Raw genomic sequence first — 27,867 nt, 5'->3', positions numbered from 1 at the left:
AAAAAATGGAGAGGAAGCAGCACTCCCAAAGACATTCTATGAAACCATCATTACCCTGATACGAAAACCAGACAGAAACATCACAAAAAAGAAAAGAGAAAAGTATAGGCCAATATTTTTGATGAATATAGATGCAAAAATTCTCAACAGAATATTAACTGAATCCAGTAACGCATAAAAAGATTGCACACTGCATCAAGTGAGGTTCACCCCAGGTTCACAAAGACGGTCCAACGTACGCAGAATCAATCCGCGGGACAAACTGAAGACAAAACACGCATCGTCATCTGTCAGACACAGAAAAAGCGTTTGACAAAAGTCAACATCCTTTCATGATTTTTTTTAAAAGCTCTTTCTAAAGTGGATATAGAGGGAAACATCTCAGGATAATGAAAGCTATTCATGGCAAGTGAAAGTGTTAATCGCTCAGTCCTGTCTGACTCTCTGTGATCCCATGGACTGTAGCCTACCAGGCTCCTCTGTCCATGGAATTCTCCAGGCAAGAATACTGGAGTGGGTTGCCATGACCTCCTCCAGGGATTGAACCCATGTCTCTAATGTCGTCTGCATCGGCAGGTGGATTCTTTACCATGAGTGCCGCCTGGGGAACCCATTTATGACAAACCCAAAGGCAACATGATATTAACTGGTGAAAAGCTGAAAGCGTTCCCCTTAATATCTGGAAGAAGATAAGGATGCCCACTCTCACCTCTTCTTTTATAGTATTGGAATTGCTAGCCACAGCCATCAAATAAGGAAAAGAAACAAAAGATATTCAAATTGGGAAGGAAGAAATAAAATTCTCATTATATGCAGAAAATACAATACTATATATAAAAAACACTAAAGACCTCACACAAAAACTACTAGAACTGATAAATTCAGAACAGCAGAAACAAACTGACTGCATTTCTTTACACAAAAAATATCATGAAGAGAATGAAGGAAAAAAAAAAAACAACCTCTTAACATTACATCCTCGCCCCTCCCCCCACCACCAAAATAAAATACTCTGGAGTAAACCTGACCAAGGAAGTGAAACACACACTGAGAACTATAAAACATTAATAAAGGAAATTCAAGATGACTCATGTCCCACGCTCTTGGATTGGAAGAATATTATTAAAATGTCCATACTACCCAAAGTAATATGCAGATTTAATGTGATCCCTATCAAGTTACCCATGACATTTTTTTACATAACTAGAACAAATAATCCGAAAATTTAAACAGAATCATAAAAGATCCAGAATTGCCATAGTAATCCAGAAGAAAAAGAACAAAGCTGGAGGCACAACCCTCCCAGACGTCAGATAACGCTACAAAGCTATGGTAATCAAACCAGTGTGGCACTGGCCCAAAACCAGACATATGGATCAACAGAACAGAACAGACAGCCCAGAGATACTGCCACACGTCTGTGGTGAATCAATACTTTACAGAGGAGGCAATGATACACAATGGGAAAAAGACCGCTTCTTCAGCAAGTGGTGTGGGGAAAGCCAGACAGCCTCACGTAAATCAGTGATGTTGGAACACACCATCTCACCATACACAAAAAGACCCAAAATGGACTAAAGACTTAAATATAATGCATGGCACCATAAAAGTCCTAGAAGATATCATAGGCAAGATATTCTCTGACGTAAGTTATACCAATGTTTCCTTAGGTCAATTTCTCAAGGCAACAGAAATAAAAAATAAATGAAGTGAAGTAAAGTGAAAGTCGCTAAGTCATGTCTGACTCTTTGAGACCCCATGGACTATACAGTCCACGGAATTCTCCAGGCCAGAATACTGGAGTGGGTAGCCTTTCCCTTCTCCAGAGGATCTTCTCAACCCAGCAATTGAAGGCAGGTCTCCCGCACTGCAGGCAGATTCTTTACCAGCTGAGCCACAAGGGAAGCCCTAAATGGGATCTAATCAAACTTAAAAACTCAAGCTTCTGCACAGCAAAGGAAACCACAAACAAATGAAAAGGCAACCTAAAGAATGGGATAAAGTATCTGTGAACAATGCAACTGACAAGGGTTTAATTTACAAAATACATAAGGAGCTCACAAAACAACAAAACATGAAACAACCAACTGAAAAACGGGCATAAGACCTAAACAGACCTTTTTTCAAAGAAGAAATACAGGTGGCCAATAGGCACGTGAGAAGACGCTCATCACAGCTAATTACCAGAGCAGTGCACATCAGAACTACAATGAGCTATCGATCCCCTAACATCCACCAGAACGGCTTTTAAAAGTCTACTGATATCAAATGCTGGAGAAAGGCATGGAGAAAGAGGAGTTCTCCTGCACTGCTGCTGGGAATGTATGTTGGCACAGCCACGCGGAAAACACTTACGGAGGTTCCTCAGCAAACTTAAAATAGAATAACCATATGATATGGCAATCCCACTCCTGGGCATATATCCGAACAAAGCTATAATTTAAAAAGATACACACAAACCTATATTCATAGCAGTACTAGTCACAACAGCCAAGACAGGGGAACAACCTAAGCGTTAACTGACAGATAAATAAAGAAGATGTGTGTGTGTGTGTGTGTGTGTGTGTGTGTGTGTGTGTGTGTGTGTGATGGAATACTACTCAGCCATAAAAAAGACACCATTTGCAGCAACACAGCTGGAAGCAGAGATTACCATACTAAGTGAACTAAGTCAGAAACAGAAGGACCACATGGTATCAATTATATGTGGGATCTAAAGTACGACACAAATGAACTTGCCTAGGAATCGAAATCACTCATAGACACAGACAACAGGCTGCTGCTGCTGCTGCTGAGTCGCTTCAGTCGTGTCCCACTCTGTGCGACCCCCGAGACGGCAGCCCACCAGGCTCCCCCGTCCCCGGGATTCTCCAGGCAAGAACACTGGAGTGGGTTGCCATTTCCTTCTCCAGTGCATGAAGGGAAAAGTGAAAGTGAAGTCGCTCAGTCGTGTCCGACCCTCAGCGAGCCCATGGACTGCGGCCCACCAGGCTCCTCCGTCTGTGGGATTTTCCAGGCGAGAGTGCTGGAGTGGGTGCCGTTGCCTTCTCCAAGACAACAGGCTGGTGGCCCCCAGAGCAGAGGGCGGAGAGGGCTGGCGTGGGAGGCGGGGTCAGCAGATGACACTTCCATATAGAGAAGGGATAAACCACACGGGCCTACTGTACAGCAGAGAGCTACAGCCAATCTCCTGTGAGAAACCACAATGAAAAGAACATATAAAAGAATGCATATGTTAACATACGATAAATGAATCACTTTGCTGTACAACAGAAATTAACACAGTTTAAATCAACTACACTTCAATAAAAAATACTGATCAGAAAAAAAAAAGAAACAACCTCATATACAACTGCATCAAAAAGATTTTTATACCTAAAAAAGAATAAAATACCTGAGAATAAATGTAACCAAGCAAGTGAAAGATTCACATACTGAAAAAGACAAGATATTAAAGAAAGAAAACTGAAGAAGACACAAATAAGTGGAAACATATTTCCTGATCATGGATTGCAATTAATGTTGTTAAAATGCCCATATTACCTGAAGAAATTTACAGATTCAATGCAATCCTCATCAAAATTCCCATGGCATTTTTAATGAAACAGGACAAATAATTCTAAAATTTGTATGGAACCACAAAAGACCCCAAATAGCCAAAGCAATCTTGAGAAAGAACAACAAAGCTAGAGCTACCATGCCCTCTGATTTCAAATCTATCACAGTAATTAAAACAGTATAGTTTTGGTTTAAACACACACACAGATCAGTGGAACAGAACAGAGCCTAGAAATAAATCCACTCCATCTACGGTCAGTTAATTTACAACAAAGGAGCCAAGAATGCAAAATGGAAAAGACAGTCTCTTCAATAAATTGCATTTGGAAAAACTGACATCCACATTAAAAAAAGAAGAAGAAAGCTAGACCACTATCTTACACCATACACAAAGCTCAACTCAAAATGGATTTAGACTTAAACATAAGACTTGAGATCAGGACTTCCTTGGTGGTCTAGCTGCTAAGACTCCACACTCCCGATGCAGGGGGCATGGGTCTGACGCCTGGTCGGCGCACTAGATCTCACACGCCGCAATTAAAAGATGGAGCATGCCACAACTGAGAACCGGTGCGGCCAAACAAAACTGCGTATACTTTTAGAAAGACCGGAAACCATAAAACTCCTGGAAGAAATCACAGGCAGTAAACGTGACACAAGTATTTGTGATGCTTGTCTGTTTCTATTTATCAAAAATTTTTTGGTGATGATATTTTAAATCTAACACCAAAAGTACAAGTAACAAAAGTAAAAATAAGTGGAACTACATCAAACTAAAAAGCTTCTGCATGGCACCTGTAACCATGGACACAATGAACAGGCAACATACCGAATGGGAGACAGTATCTGCAAACCACGTATCTGCCAAGGGCTTAATATCCAAAGCATACAGAGAACACACAACAGCAAAACACCCCAAACACTTCGATTAAAATATGGGCAGGAGATCTGAACATACCTTTTTTCCGAAGAAGACATACAGATGGCCAACAGGTTCACGAAAAGCTGCTCAACATCACTAAACAGTAGAGAAGTACAAACGAAAGCCACCATGAGCTACCACCTCATACCTCTTAGGATGGCTATATCAAGAAGAGAGAGAAATAACAAATGCTGGTAAGGATGTGGACAGAGGAGAACTCTGGCGTACTGCTGGTAGAAATGTCCACTGGCGCGGCCACTACAGGGAACAGTATCAAAAAATTAACAACAGAACTACCATTTGAGGGGTCCCCGACAGTCCAGTGGCTAAGACTTCACGTTCCAACACAGGGGGTGTGGGCTCCATCCCTGGTTGGGGAGTTAAGACCCCATATGCGACTTGGCCAAAACAAAAACCAAAACCGCCAAAGCGTACCACAGAAACAATGTGGTAACAAACTCAGTGAAGACTTTAAAGATGGCCCACATCAAAAAAAAAGTCTTAAAAGAACTACCATTTGAGCCAACAATTCTACTTGTGGGTATTCCTCCGAAGAAAATGAAAACACTATTTCGAAAACCCACGTGCATTCACGGCATTCACGCCCACACTCACTGCAGCACGATCTGCGACAGACCAAGATGTGGAAGCAGCGTATGTGCCCATCACGGGAGAAAGGGCACAGGAACTGGGAGAACACACACACTCCAAGACACCAGATCCTCACAAAAACTCTACAAAAAGGCAAAACGATACGACACCGACAGATGAGCCCCCCAGGTCAGAAGGGGGCCAACATGCTACCAGGAAGAGCGGAGGACAGCTACTAACAGCTCCGGAAAGGCCAAAGCGGAAACGACGCTCAGGGTGGATGTCTGGTGATGAAAGTAAAATCCGATGCTGCGAAGAACAATATTGCAAAGGATCCTGGAATGTTAGGTCCGTGCATCAGGGTAAACTGGACGTGGTCAAGCAGGAGATGGCAAGAGTAAACATCGACGTCTTAGGAATCAGTGAACTAGAATGGAGGGGAACGGGCAAAGTTAATTCAGCTGACCACTGTATCTCCTCTGTGGGCAAGAACCCCATAGAAGAACTGGAGTAGCCCTCAGAGTCAATAAGAGAGTCTGAAATGTAGTACTTGGGTGCAACTTCAAGAATGACAGAATGATCTCAGTTCATTCCCAAGGCAAACCATTCAGTATCACAGTAATCCAAGTCTGATGCAGAAAAAGTCAATGAAGACCTAGAAGACCTCCTAGAACTAACACCAAAAAGAGATGTCCTATTCATCAGAGGGGGCTGGAATGCAAAAGTAGGAAGTCAAGAGATATCTGGAGTATCAACAGGCAATTTTGGCCTTGGAGTACAAAATGAAGCAGGGCAAAGTCTAACAGAATTCTGCCAAGAGAATGCACTGGTCACAGCTAACACCCTTTTTCAACAACACAAGAGACAACTTTGCACATGGACATCACCAAATGGTCAATATCAAAATCAGACTGATTACATTCTTTGTAGCCGAAGATGGAGAAGCTGTATATAGTCAGCAAAAACAAGACCAGGAGCTGACTATGGCTCAGACCATCAACTCCTTATGGCAAAATTCAGGATTAAATTAAAGAAAGTGGGGAAAACCACCAGGCTAGTCAGGTACGACTTAAATCCAATCCCCTATGAGTGTAAGTGGAGATGACAAACAGATTCAAGGGACTGGATCCAGCAGACAGACTCCCTGCAGAACAACACACAGAGGCCCGTAGTGCTGTACAGGAGGCGGCAAGAAAGACCATCCCAAAGGAAAGAAAAGCAAGAAGGCAAAGGGCTGGTCTGAGGAGGCTTTACAAGTAGCTGAGGAAAGAAGTGAAAAGCAAGGGAGAAAGGGAAAGGTTCAGCCAACTAAACGTGGAGTTCCAGAGGACAGCACGGAGGGGCAGATGGCCTTCTTCAATGAACAGTGCAGAGAAACAGAGGAAGACAACAGAGGGAAAGACGAGAGGTCTCCTCCAGAAAATCAGAAACATCAAAGGAGCACTTCATCCAAAGATGGGCACAATAAAGGACAGAAACGGTAAAGACCTAAGAGAAGCAGAAAAGACAGAAGAGAAGAGAAGCAGAAAAGAAAGAAAGAATACACACAACTGTACAAAAAAGATCTTAACGACCCAGATAACCACAGAGGTACAGTCTCTCACTCAGAACCAGACATTCTGGAGTGTGAAGTCAAGTGGGCCTTGGGAAGCACTGCTGTCAAGAACAGAGAAGGCAACGGCACCCCACTCCAGCACTTCTGCCTGGAAAATCCCATGGATGGAGGAGCCTGGTAGGCTGCAGTCCAGGCTAGAGTCGGACACGACTGAGAGACTTGACTTTCACTTTTCACTTTCATGCACTGGAGAAGGAAATGGCAATCCACTCCAGTGTTCTTGCCTGGAGAATCCCAAGGACAGGGGAGCCTGGTGGGCTGCAGTCTATGGGGTCGCACAGAGTCAGACATGACTGAAGCGACTTAGCAGCAGCAGCAGCAGCTGTCAAGAAAGCTAGAGGAGGTGATGGATTTCCAGCAAAGCTACTTAGAATCCTAAAAGATGATGCTATCAAAGTGTTGCACTCAAAGGTGAGCAAATCTGGAAAATCCAGCAGTGGGCACAGGACTGGAAAAGGTCAATCTTCATTCAAATTCCCAAGAAGGGCAGTACTAAAGAGTGTTCAAACCACTGGACAATTGCACTCATCTCCCATGCTAGTAAGGTTAGGCTCAAAATCCTCCAAGCTAGGCTTCAACATTACATGAACCGAGAACTTCCAGATGTTCAAGCTGGGTTTAAAAAAGGCAGAGGAACTAGAGATCAAATTGTCAACATTCGCTGGATCACAGAGGAAGCAAAGAATTCCAGAAAAACACCTACCTCTGTTTCAATGACTACGCTAAAGCCTTTGACTGTGTGGATCATTAAAAACTGTGGAAAACTCATAGAGATAGGAATACCAGACCATCTTACCTGTCTCCTGAGAAACCTGTATGCAGGTCAAAAAGTCAGTTAGAATCCTGTCAAAAACAGTTAGAATCCTGTACGGAACAACTGACTGGCTTGGAACTGAGAAAGGAGTACAAGGCTGTTTATTGTCACCCTGTTTATTTAACTTATACACAGAGCACATCATGCAAAATGCTGGCCTGGGTGAGTTACAAGCAGGAATCAAGATTGCTGGGAGAAGTATCAACAACCTCTGATAAAATACGCAGATAATACCACTCATATGGCAGAAAGCAAAGAGGAACTAAAGAGCCTCTTGATGAGGGTGAAGGAGGAGAATGAAAAAGCCAGCTTAAAATTCAATATTAAAAAAACTAAGATCATAGCATCCGGTCCCATCACTTCATGGCAAATAGAAGGGGAAAAGTGGACGCGTGACAGATTTCCTCTTCTTAGGCTCTAAAATCACTGCTGATGTTGACTGTAGCCATAAAATTAGAGGACAATTGCTTCTTGGCAGGAAAGCTATGACAAACCTAGACAGAATATTAAAAAGCAGAGATCATTTTGCTAACAAGTGAAAGTCACTCAGTCATGTCCAGCTATTTGTGACCCCATGGACTATATAGTCCATGTATTCTCCAGGCCAAAATACTGGAGTGGGTAGCCGTTCCCCTCTCCAGCAGATCTTCCCAACCCAGGGATCGAACCCAGATCTCCTGCATTGCAGGTGGATTCTTTACCAACTGAGCCACAAGGGAAGCCCAATATAGTCATATAGTCATAGCCATGGTTTTCCAGCAGTCATGTATCGATGTGAGAGTTGGACCATAAAGAAGGTTCAGCACCAAAGAACTGATGTTTTCAAAGTCCGGTGCTAAAGAAGACTCTTTAGAGTCCCTTGGACAGCAAGATCAAACCAGTCAATCCTAAAGGAAATCAACCCTGAATATTTATTGGAAGTACTGATGCTGAAGCTCCAATAACTTGGAAAAGACCCTGATGATGAGAAAGACTGAGGATAGGAGAAGGGAGCGAGAGAGGATGAGATGGTTGGATGGCAGGATGGCATCACCAACTCAATGGACATGAGTTTGAGCAAACTCAGGGAGATGGTGAAGGACAGGGAAGCCTGGTGTGCTACAGTTCCTAGGGTCCCAAAGAGTCAGACATGACTTAATCTGTCTTGTGTCAATCTGATTATTAGAGCAGCCAGAAGAACCTAGAAGAGTAGACTGTTCCTCCTCAACACTATATAAAGTACACAGCAAAGCATGGAGGGGTGGGGGTAGGATAAACCAGAATAATGGAGAGCTTTGAAGTTACCAAAGTTTTGAAGGAAGTTCTGAAGTTCCCTGGTTCCAAACAGGGAAAGGAGAACGTCAAGGCTGTATATTGTCACCCTGCTTATTTAACTTATATGCAGAGTACATCATGAGAAACGCTGGGCTGGATGAAGCACAGCTGGAATCAAGATTGCCGGGAGAAATATCAATAACCTTAGATATGCAGATGACACCATCCTTATGGCAGAAAGTGAAGAACTAAAGAGCCTCTTGATGAAAGTGAAAGAGGAGAGTGAAAAAGTTGTTTTAAAACTCAACATTCAGAAAACTAAGATCATAGCATCTGGTCCCATCACTTCATGGGAAATAGATGGAGAAACAGTTAACGGACTTTATTCTGGGGGGCTCCAAAATCACTGCAGATGGTGACTGCAGCCATGAAATTAAAAGACACTTGCTCCTTGGAAGAAAAGTTATGACCAACCTAGACAGCATATTAAAAAGCAGAGACATTACTTTGCCAACAAAGGTCCATCTAGTCAAGGCTATGGTTTTTCCAGTAGTCATGTATGGATGTGAGAGCTGAACTATAAAGAAAGCTGAGCACCGAAGAACTGATGCTTTTGAACTGTGGTGTTGGAGAACACTTTTGAGAGTCCCTTGAACAGCAAGGAGATCCAACCAGTCCATCCTAAAGGAAATCAGTCCTGAATATTCATTGGAAGGACTGATGCTGAAGCTGAAACTCCAATACTTTGGCCACCCGACGTCAAGAACTGACTCTTGGAAAAGACCCTGATGCTGGGAAAGACTGAAGGTGGGAGAAGGGGACGACAGAGGATGAGATGGTTGGATGGCATCACCGACTCAATGGACATGAGTTTAAGTAAACTGGGGGAGTTGGTGATGGAGAGGGAAGCCTGGCGTGCTGCAGTCCATGGGGTCGCAAAGAGTCCGACATGACTAAGATGAATTGAACTTGAAGTTACCAAAGACAAAGGTTTGAAACCTGGCTCTATACACATCTAGAAACCGTTTTTCTTCGAGACTCGGTGCTCCATCGGGACCCTAGCGTGGCTGAGATGTTCATCTCGATAAAGAACGCTTAAGCCAGTGTCAGCCACAGAGCAGCAGCTCCTCAATTAACCAAGGATGAGACTCGTGAAAATGACTATCAAGTGTGCACGCTGCGGCCCTGGTGTGAGCAAAACCACTGATGACCGATATCAGCATTATATTCATACCGAACACGGGCAGCGCGCTTACCACGCGCCAGATACTGTTTGGAATGCTGCAACCATTTACTAATCCACTGAACCCTCGAAACAAGCCTATGTAGGTACTATTACTATTTTCACGCCCATTGGCCACGCCAGTTGCAACCGCCATAAGAGACGTTATTGCGTGCTTATTACAATAATGAGCTCTTTATCTCTGTTACCTCCACCCAGAACCCTTAAATCCTGAGCGTTAAAGGGGACAAACGGCGAGACTGGGGCTCGGGGAGACTCCCACGGGCGTGAAGTCTGGACCCAGGACCGAGTCCGTCCTTACCTGGCTTCCTGGATGCGACGAAGCACGACTCCACCGTCCACCTCGGGCTCGGCTCCCGGGGTCCCAGCGGCCGCCGCAGCCTCCCTCCGCTTCGGACGCCGAGCCGCTGAGCGCCTTCTCCGCGGAGATGCCGCCCGCCAGGTTTCTCGTGTCGCCGCCGCCGCCGCCGCCGCCATGGGCCTCCGACGTCACGGCGCGCTCGACCCTACGTCATCGGCGCGCGCCAGCCCTGCGGGAACTTCACGGGGGCGGTAGGCTCAGGTGGCGCGTGACTCTGGGACCGCTCTGCCGCGCGCGTAGGTACCGGGCGGGAGTCGCGGGGACCACTAGGTCCGAGAGCCCGATCGCCGACCCTGGGGCTGCCTGGCGACTCCGGTGGGTGGGCAGTGCCCGGCGGCGCAGGGACACCGAAGCGGGGGAGGGGGGGACCCCGGGGGAGAGCGCCTTTTGGGCGCCCCTCCGCGCTGTGACCCGGGCCCCGATTTACTCCTGCGCCTTTTTGTCCGCCAATGCCAGCTCCCTGAAGCTGAGGCCAGACACGTCCCCCTGCCACCTGCGGTTAACCATCGCTTCCCGGCCCATCGCGGTCGGTCGCACCCCTTTGCCTGCTCTGCAGACCCTGAGGCCACACATCACCGCCTCCCCCTCACCGCCCTCCACCAGGGACTTCTGCGGCCGCATCCCAACAGTTGCCCTACCCTTGGCCCATTACCGGCTCCTTCTGGACCTTTCAGATAAGCGAGTGGACCTTGGCAGAGGACGGCCCAGTCCTCTGGGAACAAGGGATGGGGGTTTCAGGATGCAGTCCTTAGCCCCAGGGGGCTTAGATACCGCCTCCATAGGCATCCGAATATGCTTCACAGATGCCATGAGTATGACCCTAGTGAGGCCCACCCCAAGATAGCAAGAGCTGAGAAAAGACAGGTTTTACAGGCCACCAAAGACTCAGTGGTGTCCTCTCTAGGGACTTCTACCAAAGGAGCTTAAAAAAGAAAAAACAAAACTCCCTTGTGTTCCCAGGAGGATGGCAGATGGTGAGCAAGCATTTGAAACCATGTCCCTGGGGACCCTGAGCTTGGAGAAAATGACGGTTGGTAATACAGATTTGAAGTGACCAAAGGATCAGATCTTGTTTTGTTTTCCTGGAGAGTGTGGAGTTTACTTGAAGGCCAGTGTCAGCTTGGTGGAAGGATAAATTTAGCACTGACCTGTCTCTGGAGGGAGGAAGCCAGAGACAGTCAAGGTAGTTACTGAAGGAGAGTACAAGAGAGGATTAAAGTGATGCCCTCGTCCTTTCTGAGTTTGAAATTTCATGAGTTTTCTCTCCTCTTTTGGGAGTTTGAATGTCACTTGTTAAATTCTCTGTCTTCTGGAAACACGCCCAGCTCTGGGATTCTACATGTTTAGATTACTTTTGGGGCTGTTGAGGTGACAGTTCCTTAATCTGAGTTCCATTATTACTACAGCAGCTGCTTCATTTGTATCGCTGTGCTCAACACCCAAAGCTTTTTCACACCGGTTATTTAATTTTATCTTATGTGTGACATAACTTTTACAAGTTAACTGTGGGACTTACTCTGAGGTTTTGCTCCCCTCTCTTTTGGATCTTGAAACACACTTTTCAACTTTGTGGAAAGCTCTCTTGAAGCGTACCATTTGCTTAACTCTGCTGGGTCACATGCTCACTCATGGGATTCTGAAATAATCTACGCCTTGTGTTTATTTTAGGGCCAAGGGACTGATCTTTGAACGGGAAGCTTCAAACTTTAAAAAAGAAGCCTTCAGAATGGCTTTGAAGAAGACAAGCTAGACACTGCTTCAGGGCACCGCCTTCAGCATGCATCTCGCCTGTCCAGGGGTGTCCCTGGTGAGGAGCTCTTTGAAGGGTTCGTTCCACAGAGGGCCAGAGAGCTGATGCTCATGGAACCAGATTGGTGGATCTGACTTTCTGAAACAATCGTCTTGCTTTATTTTATTCTTTCTGAGAGGCTGGAGGTACTGATGGGACCTAAGGGCCTCCGGGGAAGGGAAGCAGCACTTTCATGCTGAATGAAAACTAGACAAGTGACTGCTGACGACTGAAGACACCTAAACGCCCCACATCCGGATTCAGCAGACTGGGGACCCGGAGGAATTGCCACTGCTGGGGAGAATAAAGCCAGACTGGAAAAGAAAACCCAAATGAAGAGAATGAGGGCCCGCGGAGAGTAAATGGCAGCCTCCACCTCCACAGAGAGCAAGTTGGCCTCCTGGTGAGTAGCAGGGCCTGCGGGGGTTTAGTTCCTGCCAGGCTGCTGGATAGATGTTTTGGGTGAACTGAAAATCCCCAACTGGATTGTCTAGATTTAATTAAGGGGGGGGAGAACCATTTTCCTCAGAGCCACTAATCAAGGGCTGTTTCTCTCTGAAGCTGATGTGTTGTGACCGCACAAGCCTCTTGCAGGGTCTAGCGCTGCTGGTAGATTGCAGAAAGGATAGCTGTGGCTGGATTCTGCAGCTGGGCTGTGACAGTACCACAGGCGATCAAGTCCTCGCTTTTGAGAGACAAGCAGAGGTGGCCGTGTGGAATTTCGCCATGAGGAGAAGTTTGGCCAGACTGGCTCTTGAAGGGTGTTACACAACACCTGCCTGAAACTCTGCTTAACCCTAAATGGGTTAAGCCTGTCTGAATTTGGTTCAGCGAATGTTAAATAGAGGAGAGGAAAGTGAGAGGTGTGGTTTCAAAAGAATGAGCAGAGTTTATGACATATTTATGTGTGCAGTTCAAAATGACACTCAGGTGTTCTTTGTGGGCCTGTCAAGAGTTGGGGCACTTTAACCCGGGGAACGTGAGGAAAAGGCGGAAAGGTGGGGAAAAGGTGGAGCCCAGCAGTGGGTTTCATTCATTCATTCATGTATTCATCTACCTACAAGCTTCCAGTTCACTGACATATAATTGACGTTCAGCACTGTAACTCACATAATCATGAAAAGATTACAGTAAGTTTAGTGAGCATCCATCATCTCACACAGATACAAAATAAAAGGAAAATTTTTTCCTTGTGATGAGAACTCAGGATTTACTGTTTAACAACTTTCATATATAACATACGGCAGTGTTAATTACATTTATCATACTGTACGTTACACCAGGGCTTTGCTGGTGGCTCAGCAGTAAAGAATCCTGCCAATGGAGGGCATGTAAGATACGCGGGATCTATCCCTAGGCCGGGAAGATCCCCTGGAGGAAGAAATGGCAACCCACTCCAGTACTCTTGCCTTGAAAATCCCATGGACAGAGGAGCCTGGCGGGCTACAGTCCACGGGGCCACAAAAGGTTGGACACAACAAGCAACTGAGCACACACTCAGTGGTAGAGAATCTACCAGCCAGTGCAGGAGACACAGGTTCGATCCCTGGGTCAGGAAGATCCCCTGGAGGAGGAAATGGCAACCCACTCCAGTATTCTTGCCTGGAGAATCAGACGGACAGAGGAGCCTGGCGGGCTACAGTCCACGGGGTCGTAAAGAGTTGGAGACGACGCCAGCGAGTAAACAACAGCGACATGTTACAACCCTGGCACTACGTGTAACTGGAAGGTTGTACCTTTTGACTACCTTCGTCCGATCCCCACTTCCCCCACCCCCTGCCTCTGATAACCACAAGTCCCATCTTTTTCTGTGACATTTTGTCTGAAGCATCACCGATGGATAACACTGTACCCAACACAGCGATGTGCTATTTCTGTACATTACATTACAAGAGGCTCACCACCTAGCTGCGCCCGAGGCATTTTTGATCTGCTCTTGCCCTGAAGCCGGTGGCTCATCGAGATCTAGAACTCAGGCAAGCTGGAAATGTGCTGGAAACAGAGTTACTGCTTGTCATGGGGAGGATAAGGTGGGGCCAGGGAGGGCGGCAGGGGGAGGGTGTAGACTGGGGAGAAGAGTGCAGTCACTGCTCTGGCCTGACGGGCGTACTTTCAGAGACTGAGAGGCCAAACCCAGAGCTGGCCTGGGGAGTTTGCCTTGTGTCTTAAGGAGATAATTATAGTTATACCTCAGAGGAGACCCCGGGTCTTTAGGGAAGAGCAGAGGGTTGTGGGAATTGAGAAGAGAGCTTCCTCTGCAGAGGGGAAATCAGAAGTTTGACGAGGGGTCCTGTCAAAGGAGGGGCGAGGCTTTTAGTTTTTGTCTTCTAATTTTTTTGGCCGAGCCAGGTGGCACGCGGGATCTTAACTTCCTCAGCCCGGGGTTGAACCTGCGCCCCCTGCAGTGGAAGTGCGGCGTCTTCACCAGCGGACCACCGGGGAAGTCCTTGGGACTCGGGTTTCGGCGGGCAGAGAGGGGTGCGGCGCCCCACTTTCCCATTACAGACGTGCTCTCCTGCCTGGAGACTGCACGTTTCCTGTGTCCCTTTGCTCGCCGTGGCCCCAGGGCTGGCGGACGCAGCGCACGCCACAAGCCCTCGGCAAGTGTTTGTTAAGCGATACAGTGGCAGAAAGGAGGTCTCGTGCCCAGCAGTTGTGAGGGCAGCGAAGACATCGCTAACTTACTCTGTTATCAGCATCTTAGAAGACACGTTACCAAACCGCGTGGGTACGGAGGTAAGGCACAGTGTCTCAAATAAGAGGCGTCATTGTGGGCGCCCCGTGTTTCCTTAGCTGCTCGCTGTGTTTTGGGACAGAGGGTCGGACGGCTGGATGGAGGCGTGTTTTTAGCTTGAGTCGGCCGCACTTAAGAAATGGTCTTATCTCTTTGTAGCTCTCGGCTTCCTTCTCCTCTGGGGCCCCCAGAAGGCTTTTCAGATACCGAGGCGTGAGTCCCTCTTGGGCTGGGCCACCGGAGGCTGTGTGTTACAAGGCCCTGTTCACAGGATGGAAGGGAACACGGCTCCTTTCTCTTCTCTTGGCAGGTGGAACTATTTTTTCCTCTATGATGGTTCCCAGGTGAAGGGAGAAGAAGATCCAACCCGAGCTGGCATCTGTTACTTTTATCCCCCACAGGTAAGCCACTCGGCTCACTCAGTGGGGACCCCATGACCTTTCAAAGGGTTTATATCTGGACAGTTTTCTTCGCATAATCCAGGCATTTGCCACTTTTACTCTCTCATTCTTTCTTTATTATTATTATGATTATGATTATTATTTTGGCTACACCGGGTCTTTCTGCTGCACACAGACTCTCTCCAGTTGCACCGGTGGCGGCTACCCTCTCGCTGTGGTGCACAGGCTACTCATTTCGGTGGCTTCTCTTGTTGCAGAGCGTGGGCTCTAGAGCATGGGCTTCAGTAGCTGTGGCACATGGGCTTAGTTGCTCCGAGGTATGTGGAATCTTCCCAGGCCAGGGATCGAACCCGCGTCCCCTGCGTTGGCAGGCAGATTCGTAACCCCTGGACCACCAGGGAAGCCCTGCTCCCTTACTTGCAGCTGTATTCTTTGTTGCTGTCCTGATGTTGAAATGCCCAAGCCAGCGGCCCAGTACTTCTGCCTTCTCTATCTCTCTTTTACTGTCATGATTTTCTGTCTGCTCTGTTGAAAAAAAAAAGAAAAAAGAAAAAAACTTTTCTCCAAACATATGCCAGAGTAAAGAGGAGTGAGTCATCAGCCCTCGTGTGCCTGACTTCAACAAAGATCACCAGCTGACCAGTCTGTTATGAGCTAGCCTAACTCCTCCCTACTCTTTTTTTTCCCCCCTGGAGTATTTGAAGCAGATCCTAGACGTGGTGTCATCTCACCAGCATTAGGGAACATCTCTAATGGGAAAGGGTATATTTTGTTAACATCCCACTTGGCCAAAGTTGCCATTCGTGGCAATAATACCATCCTATATAGTCTGTGTTCCTATTTCGCCTTTATTATCTGAGATGTTACTCAGCCCTTCCTTCCCTCTCCCTCTCTCTCTCTCCCTTCCTTTTCTCCTAATCAGCATCCAAACAAGATCCACAAACCCCGTGTGGTTGTGTTTCAAGTCCCTCTTATCGTATGACACTGCTCACCCACTCCCCCCATCCTTTCTCCCCTGCGCCACTGAATTAGTGAAGACACCGGGTCACTGATGCAGGGGAGCATCAGCATGTGTCCCGCTCTGGACTGGGCTGGTGCCTTCCTCACAACGGGGTCGTTCAGTGCTTTCTGCCCAGAGCCTCTCCTTTAAACTAAAGGATCTAGAGCCTTGACTGGGTCCCAGTTCAGCCCTTTGAGGCAGAGTGCTCCATTCTCCGTGGCATCACGTGCCATCTCCCCCAGGGGTTTAGTTAGCGTGAAGGTGGGTCAGGAGGCGTGTGTGTTTGCTCACATGATTACGCTCTGACTTGCAGAGCAGGGATTAGTCTGCACCACTCGGGTCTCTCCACGGGGATCTGAATGGGGATAAATGCGCAGGCCTGTAATCCTGGGAACAGGAATGCCATTCTGGGCCATCATCTCCTGCATTCACTGTGGGTGTTCTGTGACACTCCGGGCAAGGTTCGGCCAACTTGGACTCAAAAGGGCCAATGCTTTAGGCTTTGTAAGCCAGGCAAGGTCTTTGTCACCTGTTCTTCTTTGTTGTTATTTTGACAACCCTCACAAAACCGTAAAAGCCATCCTGGGGTCACAGATTATAGAGAGAAACAGGCAGCAGAGTCGGTCTGGCCTCCGGGCTGCAGTCTGCCAACCCCGACTCTGAGGAACGACCCGGGGGTTCAGGCCCTTCAGCCTCATGTCTGGACTGGCTCCTCTCCCCAGACCCTGCTGGACCAACAGGAGCTGCTGTGTGGACAGATCGCCGGGGTTGTGCACTGCGTTTCCCACATTTCCGGCTCTCCTCCCGCCCTTGTCCGCCTGCGGAAACTGAAGTTCGCCGTAAAGGTTGACGGTGATTACCTCTGGGTGAGTGTGCCAGGCTGAACCAGTGCCGGCGGGGTCGCCTCTACGAAGAGGCGCTTGTCTTGCTGAGAGGTGTCGTGACAGCGGGCTTTACCAGGTAGCCCTTGCCGTGGCTCCTGACCTGCAGCCTCATCCCCTGCCTCTGTCGTCCGCGACGCCCGCGTCCCTCTCTGCGGGTGCCATCGGAGCTGAGCGCTCTCGTCCCCTGCCTCTGTCGCCACGATGCCCGCGTCCCTCTCTGCGGGTGCCATCGGAGCTGAGCGCTCTCCCAGACGTTGCTGTCACAGCCTGCATTGCACAAGGCGGCGTCCACCTTGCCTTTGAAAGACTTCGGTCGTTCTGTGGATGTTCTTTTTGCTCTGTGATGCAAACTGAGTTTTTAATCTCTGTCTTTTCTTGTTTCTCCTCTATTCTTCCCTGTACTTTCCACGCTTACTGGGGAAGGGAGCTCGAAACTTGAAGGCACTGGTGCACGTAGGTTAGGTTTCCAAGGACTATTAAGGGAACAAAACAAAACAAACCCACTTATAGCTAGTAGTTCCCTTTACTCCCAAGTCCCTTTGTCTCCTGCCCACTCTTATTTTAAATTTATTCCTGAGGGAAAGGGGTGCTTACATGTGAGGAAGTATCTTCGCCTTTATAGGTATTATTTCCAATGTTTTATTGTGAAAATTTCCTAACATACCAAACAGTTGAAAGAACTGTATGGTGAATACTCACATACCTCTTAGATCCCACAGTGAACCCTTCATTGTCGTTGCTTTATCACATACTATCCATTCATCCCTTTATCCTCTGTTTTAACGCTTTCTGAAGTTGCACATATGAGTATATACCTTACCGCCTGGCCCCAAATACGTCGTCATGCTGCACGTTAACTAGAGTTCAATATGTGTGTCTGCTTCTTCTGCTCTTTTTTGAGGTAAAATTCATTTGTATGCAATGAAATACACAAATCTTGAGTGTAGTTGGTGCATTTGGATAAATGGTACACCTGTGTAACACAGATCCCTATCAAGACACAGGATATATTAGCATCACGCCAGGAAGCTCCCTTATGTCCTTAATTCCAGCCGCTCCCCCCGCATCCCAGGTAACACTGTTCAGAGTGTTCCCACCAAAGAAGAATTCTGCCTGTTCTAGGGTGTCACGCAAGTGGAATAATACTCGCGTCACTCCTCTGTACAGGGTCCTGTCCTGCTGCTTAACATTTGTGGGGTTCATCCACGTTGTTTCATGGCCCCACGGTGCAGTCCTGTTTATCACTGAGCAGTATTCCACAGTCTAAATGTACTGGTCTACTTACTCATTCTCCTTTTTATGGACACAGGAACTTTGTCCAGTTTGGGGCACTTAAGATTAATAAGGGTCTAGAGACTGCTACTGCTGCTGCTGCTAAGTCACTTCAGTCGTGTCTGACTCTGTGCAACCCCATAGACGGCAGCCCACTAGGCTCCTCTGTCCCTGGGATTCTCCAGGCAAGAACACTGGAGTGGGTTGCCATTTCCTTCTCCAGTGCGTGAAAGTGAAAAGTCAAAGTGAAGTCGCTCAGTCGTGTCTGACTCTTAGCGACCCCATGGGCAGCCCACCAGGCTCCTCCGTCCCTGGGATTCTCCAGGCAAGAACACTGGAGTGAGGTGCCCCTGCCTTCTCTGAAGGGTCTAGAGAAATGAGTATCAAAACTGCAGTGAGGTGTCCCCTCACACAGTCAGAACACCATCATCAAGTACCGAGAGTAGATGCTGGGGTGGCTGTGAGTATCACACCTGCAATGAGGTGTCCCCTCGCACAGTCAGAACACCACCATCAAGTACCGAGAGTAGATGCTGGGGTGGCTGTGGAGCAAAGGAGAGCTTCCTACACTGTCGCTGGGACATAAATTGGTGCAGCCACTGTGGAAGACAGGGCTTCCCAGGTGGCGCTAGTGGTAAAGAACCGCCTGCCAGGGCGAGAGACGGAAGAGATGTGGTTCGATCCCTGGGTTGGGCACATCCCCTGGAGGAGGGTATGGCAATATTCTTGCCTTGAGAATGCCATGGACAGAGGAGTCTGGTGGGCTACAGTCTATAGGGCTGCTAAGAGTCAGACGTGGATGAAGAGACTTGGCACGCACGCACTGTGTGAAAACAGCACAGGGCTTCCTCAGAAAACTGAAAATAGAGCCACCGGATGATCCAGCAATCCTACTCCTGGGCATATATCCGTACAAAATTCTAATTAAGAAGATACTTGACTTCCCTGGTGGTCCACGGGCTAAGACTCCACACTCCCAATGCAGGGGGCCTGGGTTCGATCCCTGGTCAGGGAACTAGATCCCACAGGCTGTAGCTAGAGATTCCACATGGCACAACAGAGACTGAAGATCCCACGTGCCATACTAAGGCCTGGTGCAGCCAAATAAATAAGATATTGGGGGAGCCACATGCACCAGTGTGTTCATAGCAGCCAAGACACGGAAAACATCCATTGACAGGTGGACGGGCCAAGAGGATGCGGTGCATTGTATACAGTGGCATACTTGTATACAGTATACAGTGGCATACTACTCAGCCATAAAAAAGAATGGACTAATGCCATTTGAAGCAACATGGATCAAACTAGAGATTATCATACTAAGTGAAGGAAGTCAGAAACGAAAGTTGGAAAGACAAATAACACACGATATCACTTATACGTGGAATCTAAAATACGATACAAACGAACAGCTACAAAACAGAAAAAGTCTCAAAGCTATAGGGGACAGACTTGGGGTTACCAAGGGAGAGGAGGCTGGGGAGGGAAGGGCCGGGAATCTGCGAGTAGCAAGTGCAGACATACAGGATGGATACACAAGGTCCTGCCGTACAGTAAAGGGGAACTAGATTCCATATCCTGCGATAAACCATAGTGGAAAACAATCTGAAAAAGAATATATTTGGCTTCCCAGGTAGCACTAGTGGTAAAGAACCTGCTTGCCAATGCATAAGACATTTGTTTGATCCCCAGTTGGGAAGATCCCCTGGAGGAGAGCATGGCAACTCACTCCACTATTCTTGCCTGGAGAATCCTATGAACAGAGGAGCCTGGCAGGCTACAGTCCATGGGGTCACAAAGAGTCGGACATGAATGAAGCGACTCAGCACGCACACACATATGTATAACTGAATCACTTTGCTGTATAGCAGAAATTAACAACATTGTAAATAAATGAAAAGAGTAAGGCTCTAAAAACATTGCTATACAAGTCTTTCTGTGGATGTACATTTCCCTTTCTCACGGGTAGATACCTAGGCGTGGAATTGCTGGGTCATAGGTAGGTGTGGGAGAAGGCAATGGCACCCCACTCCAGTACTCTTGCCTGGAAGATCCCATGGATGGAGGAGCCTGGTTGGCTGCAGTCCAAGGGGTCGTGAAGAGTCGGACACGACTGAGCGACTTCACTTTGACTTTTCACTTTCATGCATTGGAGAAGGAAATGGCAACCCACTCCAGTGTTCTTGCCTGGAGAATCCCAGGGATGGGGGAGCCCGATGGGCTGCCGTCTGTGGGGTCACACAGAGTCGGACACGACTGAAGTGACTTAGCAGCAGCTTAGCAGCAGGGTAGGTGTGTGTTGATTTTATAAGAAACCGCCAGACTTTTGCCCAAAGCGGTTGCACCATCTTGCATTCCCACTGACAGTCTATGAGAAGGCCAGGTACTTCACACCCTCATCAGCAGGCATGTCAGTCTGTTTATTCACAATTTTAGCCACTGAGCTGGATGTGAAGTGGTAGCTCAGTAGGTGTTAATTTGCACTTCCCCCGTGACTACTGATAGCAGGGCTTCTTCATGTGCTTTGTGGACATTTGGGTATCTTCCTTTGAGATATTTTCCCCCAGTCTCTGGGTGTGCTTAAGTTTCTTGGTAATGTCTTTTGATGAGGCAGTTTTTGGTTTTAATGAAGTCTATCAGTTTTATCTTTTACGGTTATTGCTTTCTGTATCCTGTCTAAAACCACTGCCTACCTCATTAGAGAAGACATTCTCCAATTCTGGGGGGGCGGCAGCGGGGGGAGCGCGTTTCATAGTGTTAGCTTTTAAATTTAGGTCTGTAATCCACCGTGGATAAATCCTAGTGAATAGTATGAGCAGAGGTCAGAGGGCCTTCTCTCCTGTGGCCGTCCCGTTGGTCTAGAGGTCGGAGGGCCTTCTCTCCTGTGGCCGTCCCGTTGGTCTAGAGGTCGGAGGGCCTTTTCTCCTGTGGCCGTCCCGTTGGTCTAGAGGTCGGAGGGCCTTTTCTCCTGTGGCCGTCCCGTTGGTCTAGAGGTCGGAGGGCCTCTTCTCCTGTGGCCGTCCCGTTGGTCTAGCACCACTGCTGAGAAACTTGCTTTTCCTTTTTGCTTCCTGGGGCTCCTTTGTTGGAGCTCAAATGACCATTTAAGTGCGGCTCTGCTTCTGGGCTTGCTGTTCTTGCCCACGGGCCTTTCTGAAGATTCTGTTCACGTACTTCTCCGTCTTGATGTCTGCAGCTTTAGAATAAGTCTTAAAGTCAGCTGGGGGAAGGCCTCCAAACTTACTCTTCTCCGGGACAGCGTTTGATATTTTCAGTCCTTTGTATTTCTGTTGCAGAATCAGTTTGGCAGTCTCTGAAGGAACGTTGGTGAGATTATTAGGATTTCTTTCCATCTGCAGAATAACTGGGGGAGATGAACTGGGCGCCTGACTGTTGGCGGCACCTGAGTGCTGCTCACACTCAGAGAGCATTTGTTTACATGTTTTCGTTCAGAGTTGGTTTGTTAAGTTCCTGATGGTTCCCTAGGAGAGATTCCTCCAGGTAGAATTCGTGAGTCAAAGAAGATGAAGTCCTTTTCAAGCTCCATAAACAGGGGGCCGGATTACTTCCTAACTGAGCAAGCGTCTATCGTCTGTGGAATGGAGCACCGCCGACGCCCCGCGCTGGCGTGACGATGCACTGGGTGCGGGTTCCGGAAGCACCCCGTCCGGCTGGAGAAGGGATGGCCACTCCTGACAGTGTGGATCCCATGTTTGCTGTGAAACCCAAATGAAACATCCAGTGTCCAAATAACAGTGGTGACCATATAGGGGTTCAGGAGAGAGGTCACCTTTGGCTGGAGTGATGAGAGCAGGCAGCCTGGGGATGCTGGAATCTGTGTGTGTTGGAGGGGAGACTGAGGCGGGTGGGGATGCCCAGGCAGATGAACAGGAAGCAGGGATGATGATTCCAGCTTGGGTGGCATGAGTGGGTTCAAAACACACCTGTTTCCCGTGGAGCGCCGCATGGCTGCACACAGAGGATGGATCTCCAGGGGCCTATGGAGTCTGGCTTAGTGAGCCCTGGGTACCAGGACCTCAGGCTTGGCATCCGAGAACAGGAAAGCACTGTCCTCTGCAGGTGCTGGGCTGTGCCGCGGAGCTCCCCGACGTCAGCTGCAGGCAGCTTCTGCACCGGCTCGTTGGCTTCTTTCATTTTTACAATGGGCCTGTGTCTCTGGCCTGCAAGGTATGAGCAGGGCAGTGGGGAGGCTCATGTGGAACCTCTTTAGCAAAACTGATACTGCCCGGGCACATGGGGGCATCGGGAACCCTTTACACAAACACGACATGTCAGCGACAGGGTCATGGGCCCCCGGAGCGCCTCCCGGACGCCTTTCTTCCCCGGTGGCCTGGGGCCCGTTCATGCACCTTTTGTCCTCTCCTTGCCTGGGGGTGTGGGCAGTTCAGAAGACGCCCTCCCTGCCAGCCAGGTCCCCATGAGGGACAGTTCTGTGGGGGACTGGAGTCCCTGCTGGAGTGTGTGTCTTGGGATCGCGGGTGCTGACGCCGGCTGTTCTATTTCAGAGCTGCCCACGGGAAGAACTGCGCTCCGAGTGGGACACGCTCATCGAGCACATCCTGGGGAACACGGGCGACCTGCACAAGATCTTCAACTGCCTCTGGCACCTGGACCAAACCAAAGTAACCGGCTCAGCACCCCCACCCGCTGCGTGCGTGGGTGGGAACTGGGCTTCTGGATGTGGGTGCTTCCCCTTCGATGAGCTGTCCCTCCATCCCCGTGGCTGTTAAGAACTCAGGTTCCAGGCGGCACTTGCCAGCTGTGTGGGCTAGGACCAGACAGGTCACCTGTCTCAGCCTCGCTCCTCTTACCCGTGGAGCGGCGTGATACCCACCTCCCAGGACTGTTCTGGGGCTGAAACTGGGACAGTTACGTAAAGGACAGATGCCCAGGAAAGAGTGTTATTGCTTTGTTAATACCCAGATGTGCTGAACTCAGTAATCTGAAGGCCCCCTTCTCAGCTTATCATTAGTTATTCTCAGCATCCAGAAAGGCCGAGGGCGGCCGCTGTCTGGGACGGGGGCGCTGGGTGGGGTCTGTCCTTGAGCTGTCACCTCGGCACGTGGTGACGAGAGGCCACCTGCACCACTGCAGGCTGGTGGCCTTGGCCTTGGCAGACGTCGCATCCTCACCGTCAGACAGCGGGGGGAGGTGCGAGCGGTGCCATGAGGAGCCCTGCCCGCGCCCCGAGCATCTTGGGGGTGGGACCTTCCACCACGCGTGGCCTGGGTCTCTGCGGGCGGAGACCGTGTCCCTGTCCCTGGGGTGCAGTACCGGCTCAATGCTAGAAACAGGGACGGGTTTTCCCGCTCCTATTTGGAGGGCTTCTTGGAAGTCAGCCCAGAGCTTTCCGAGTGCTGTGAAAGAGCTGACCATCCGCGGTAAGGGCTCCAGCGTGGCTCCTTAACACTCAGTGCTGCTCCCGGGTACCGCAGGTTCCGGCTGCCAGGCAGGAACCTGGAGGAGGCTGGTGGTCACTGCTGGCCCTTCATGAGCAGGTTCAGATCCTCTGCCTGTCCCTTTAGGGACTTTTTTTTTTACAAGGACGGAGGACTGAGACGTGTACGCCCACATGAAAGGCTGCGATGCTTCCATTTTCCCTCCTGGCAGAGTTAGGGGACCGGGTCAGACAGCAAGCCAGCTCGTCACAGGGGCTTGGGCTGCAGGGGAGGGTGGGTTCACCATGAACTGAATCTGAGGGGTGGGCTCTCCCCTGCGGCTGCCTCCTGGTCTCCATGTCACTGGTCAGGGTCTTCTTGGCGATGTGCACGGTCACCTGTGAAGAGCCATATGCCCAGTTCTCTCTGCCTCCCTGCTTCAGGGAGGCCCCCTGGTCCCAAGCACCTGGCGTTTTGTGGTGGCAGCCGTGTGGGGTGTCAGAGGCATGACACGGCCGGTGTGTGGCACGCCCTCCCTCCGGGCTCGGCCTCCGAGCAGTCCGTCTGCCCTCCGCAGCCCCCTGCCCGTCCCCTCCTGCCCACGGGGGCGTGCCGACCGGGGCTTGCTTCTCGCCCCGCACAGGTGGAGGCCCTGCTCCTGCTCAAGGCGGCTCTCATCCTGCAGACCTGCCAGCGCGCGCCCCACGTGCTTGCCGGCTGCATCCTCTACGCAGGACTGTGAGTAATACCCCTGCCCCTTCTCCCTCATCCCCACCCCCCGCTATAGCCCTGACCACCCGGCCACCTCCTGATCGGGGCTGGGGAGCTGAGAGCTCTGTGCGTGGCCAGTTCCAGCCGGTCTTGTTTGGCAACTCGAGGGTAGTTTAGATTCGATTGAGGGTCCGTGCCTGTCCCTGGGGAATTGGAAGCTGCTGTGTCCAGAGAAGAGTTAGGAGTGCACAAGGCGGCTTTGCAGAGATCCATGCAGCTCTCAGCTGGGCCACGCCTGCGGAGTGGTCGGTCTCTGGCACCCAGGACCGTCAGGAGAGGGGTGTGAGGCCCACGGCGCACCCGGGGCCCCAGTGCACAGGCCGTGGCTCCTGCTTGGGCTCCTGCAGCTGTGTGGCTGGGTCTGCCTCGAGGTACCCTAACGGAGGTCTCACTGCACCTCTTCCCCCAGCTGGAGGGCCTCTTAGAGAGCCTGGGAGCCCTCCACGCCTCCTCTGGGCCTCGAGGAGGCTCAACCGTTCCGGCCAGAGGCAGGGGAGTTGGTGCTCTGTGTCCAGGGCTATGATCCTGGAGGGATGTGCCCTAGAGAAGCCCTCCCGGCACCTCAGGAATATTCTTAGTACAAGTCGGTCCAAGCGTTTTGACATTTAAAACTTTGATGGGGAACAGCCAGGGGGCCCCCGTGAGTGCCTCCCCAGGTGACACTGCCACCAGCTGTGTCCCCCAGATCCGAGCTGCTGCGGGTGCTGGGACTGTCTTGATGCCAGGTCCTGACTGTGTTTCTTCTCTGGTGTCCTGGTTCCTGTTGATCTCCCAGGATCGTCAGCACCCAGCTCCCGCCCTCCGTCACGGCCAAGGTCCTGCTTCATCGCATGGCGCGTCGGGACCAGGTATCAAACCCCCCTCCCCGTGCCCCCACCACACGGCAGGGACGTGTTCCCCTGGCGCATCTGTCTTTGTGTCGGGCAAGACTGATCAGCAGCACTGGATGGGCCGGGGGGGCAGGGGCTGCCATGTCCTTCTTAGGACCCCCCGTCCATCCGTGTGGTCCCCCTCAAGTGAGGTCCTGGCAAAGCTGGAAGAAAATGCTTTCTCCTGCGTGGTTGGCTTGGATGGTTGGTTTTTCTTTCATGCAGGTGGAACTGTGAGAATATGACTTCTCGCAGGGTGGGCTTTATGTCAAAGCAATGTTGGATTTTTTTCAGAGACTGTAAAAGATGGCTTAGGACAACAGCGGCTTTAAAAATACTTCTGTCTTATATCCGCCTAATTATTTTTATAATGAAGGAAAAGTCATAACGTGCTCATTGAGAATAAAACTGCCCACAGCTGGGCCACATAGAGAGAATCACCGCTAGCGTTTGGCACGTATCCTCGGAGCTCTTTTTTCTTTTGTTTTACGAGTTGATTCTTAGTGTGTGAAACTGGTTTTAAATCTGTAGGAAGGCTAGCTTTTTGCACTTGCTAAGTCAGCAGACATTTAAAAACGCACGTGGGGCTCCATCCCAGCTCCCTCTCACGTGGTGTGGGCGGCGTGAGAACACCCCTCCTGGTGAACTGTCTGACAAGGAGAGGGTGGAGGGGGTCTTTTCCTTTCTCCCCCTTGTTCAGCTCTGCTAATCAATACTAAGGAAGTCATCTGACTGCTGGAAAAGGTTTATATTCAAAAACTCTTGTCACAACAGGATTTATGAAAGTGAAAAATCAGATTCTAAGGTAGGAGCTGCGGGCTGGTTGCCTGCCGTCGTTTTCTTGGCCTGCATTACCGCCACGGCTGCAGCTTGAGTAGCTGGACAGAGACCTACAGCCGCAGTGCCAACTAGCCTGCCCTTTCCAGACAGGTTGCTGGTGTTGGTCTCAAGTCAGGGAGTGATGAATTCTCCCGCACCACGGTGAACTTCCTATGATTTTAGTCAGCCATTAAAAATGGCCAAAGATGCTTTCATGGCAGAAACCGTGAGTCCCTCTTTCGAGCAGAGAAACAGAACTTTATGTAATGTGTCCTCAAAGTATTTAAAAAATGCACAGACTTTACAGGAAAATGTGCCCCGTGTTCACAGGATTGGCTTATGGGCGAGAGGATTCTGTGTGATTTTTTTGAAGAGAATTTTTGTCTGGAGTTAGCTTCTGTGAAGGAAGCCACATCCTTTCAGAGGAAGGCAAGTCATTTTGGCTAGAAGAGCAGTTTTTGGTTTTCCTTTTGCTTTGCTGGGTCCTTTCGGTGGAGACGCCCAGAAAGAAAGCTCTTTTGAGGAGATTCCCCGGGTTTCTCGCCTTCGTTGTAAATGCAGAGGCGAGCCGGCCTTGCCTCGGGTTTAGGCTGAGTCCTTCGCTGTGAGGATCACAGGCCCCTCACTCTGTTGTCATAATGGGGTCTGCGTGGGCTCCAGCCAGGGCTGTGGGAGATGTGGCCGTATTCCAGAAGACGACTTCCCTGGAGGTCTGAAAGCGCAGGAACGTTCACTGTCCTTCCCCAAGAGGAGAAACTGAGAGATCGGAAAGAGGGGAAGCCTGGTATGGGCCTGGGTGGCGTGGCTGCCTTAGCCGGCGTGACCCCAGCCCCGGCCGGGAGCAGGCAGCCTGCGGGGATCTGTTCCGTCCGCTTTGCTGTGGGCGAGCGGCTGGGCCCAGCACCCGGGCCTTGGCCACTGTGACCCCAGCCCCGGCGGGGGGCAGGCAGCCTGGGGGGATCTGTTCCGTCCGCTTTGCTGTGGGCGAAGGGGAGCAGGCAGCCTGGGGGGATCTGCTCCGTCCGCTTTGCTGTGGGCAAGCAGCCGGGCCCAGCACCCGGGCCTTGGCTGCTGTGACCCCAGCCCCGGCGGGGGACAGGCAGCCTGGGGGTATCTGTTCCATCCGCTTTGCTGTGGGCAAGCGGCCAGGCCTGGCACCCGGGCCTTGGCCACTGTGACCCCAGCCCCGGCGGGGGACAGGCAGCCTGGGGGGATCTGTTCCGTCCGCTTTGCTGTGGGCAAGCGGCCAGGCCTGGCACCCGGGCCTTGGCCACTGTGACCCCAGCCCTGGCGGGGGGCAGGCAGCCTCGGGGTATCTGCTCCGTCCGCTTTGCTGTGGGCGAGCGGCCGGGCCCGGCACCTGGGCCTTGGCCGCGTTTCAGGAACAGATGGCAGCATGCGGTCCCGATGGATAGGTCAGGGGGAGCATGCGGTGCCCTGTACCGACTCCTGTCTGTTTATTTTCAGAAGAAACCTACGGGAGGGGACGCCCTGCAGGAACGTGGTGAGTAGTCGGGTGTCCTGTCACGTCTTGGAAACGGCCTGTAAGCGGCCTGGCCCTGTCCAAGTCA

General features: G+C 50.1%; 2 protein-coding genes across 8 annotated transcripts in view; one reads left to right on the top strand and one right to left on the bottom strand.

Moving 5' to 3' along the window:
* SRRD (SRR1 domain containing) overlaps window positions 1-10,494 on the bottom strand; it is a 31,152-nt gene extending 20,658 nt beyond the window's left edge. For both annotated transcript variants that reach the window (XR_011561210.1, XM_019977632.2), the window contains exon 1: window positions 10,299-10,494. Coding sequence is in view for 1 of the 2 variants with exons in the window: in XM_019977632.2 (XP_019833191.2) it covers window positions 10,299-10,474 (176 nt within the window). In the remaining variant the exon portion in view is untranslated. The remainder of the gene's footprint in view (window positions 1-10,298) is intronic.
* The window catches only part of HPS4 (HPS4 biogenesis of lysosomal organelles complex 3 subunit 2), a 27,233-nt gene continuing 9,855 nt past the window's right edge, over window positions 10,490-27,867 (top strand). Inside the window, exons 1-10 of one of the 6 annotated variants that reach the window (XM_019977859.2) lie at window positions 10,579-10,594; window positions 11,319-11,388; window positions 12,027-12,550; window positions 15,192-15,282; window positions 17,005-17,148; window positions 22,519-22,626; window positions 22,965-23,081; window positions 24,481-24,575; window positions 25,384-25,456; window positions 27,764-27,800. In XM_019977859.2, the coding sequence (XP_019833418.2) occupies window positions 12,510-12,550; window positions 15,192-15,282; window positions 17,005-17,148; window positions 22,519-22,626; window positions 22,965-23,081; window positions 24,481-24,575; window positions 25,384-25,456; window positions 27,764-27,800 (706 nt within the window). In that variant the 5' untranslated portion in view covers window positions 10,579-10,594; window positions 11,319-11,388; window positions 12,027-12,509. Of the gene's footprint in view, window positions 10,674-11,318; window positions 11,389-12,026; window positions 12,551-15,191; window positions 15,283-17,004; window positions 17,149-18,730; window positions 22,082-22,518; window positions 22,627-22,964; window positions 23,082-24,480; window positions 24,576-25,383; window positions 25,457-27,763; window positions 27,801-27,867 lie in introns of those variants that run through there. The other 5 variants (XM_019977857.2, XM_019977858.2, XM_019977860.2 and 2 more) reach the window with 5 other exon arrangements.

This window comes from Bos indicus, chromosome 17 (genome assembly GCF_029378745.1).
Source record: "Bos indicus isolate NIAB-ARS_2022 breed Sahiwal x Tharparkar chromosome 17, NIAB-ARS_B.indTharparkar_mat_pri_1.0, whole genome shotgun sequence".
NCBI classification, from domain to species: domain Eukaryota; kingdom Metazoa; phylum Chordata; class Mammalia; order Artiodactyla; family Bovidae; genus Bos; species Bos indicus.
Note: the sequence above shows the minus strand (reverse complement) of the source record. Positions and strands in the feature narration are given on the sequence as shown.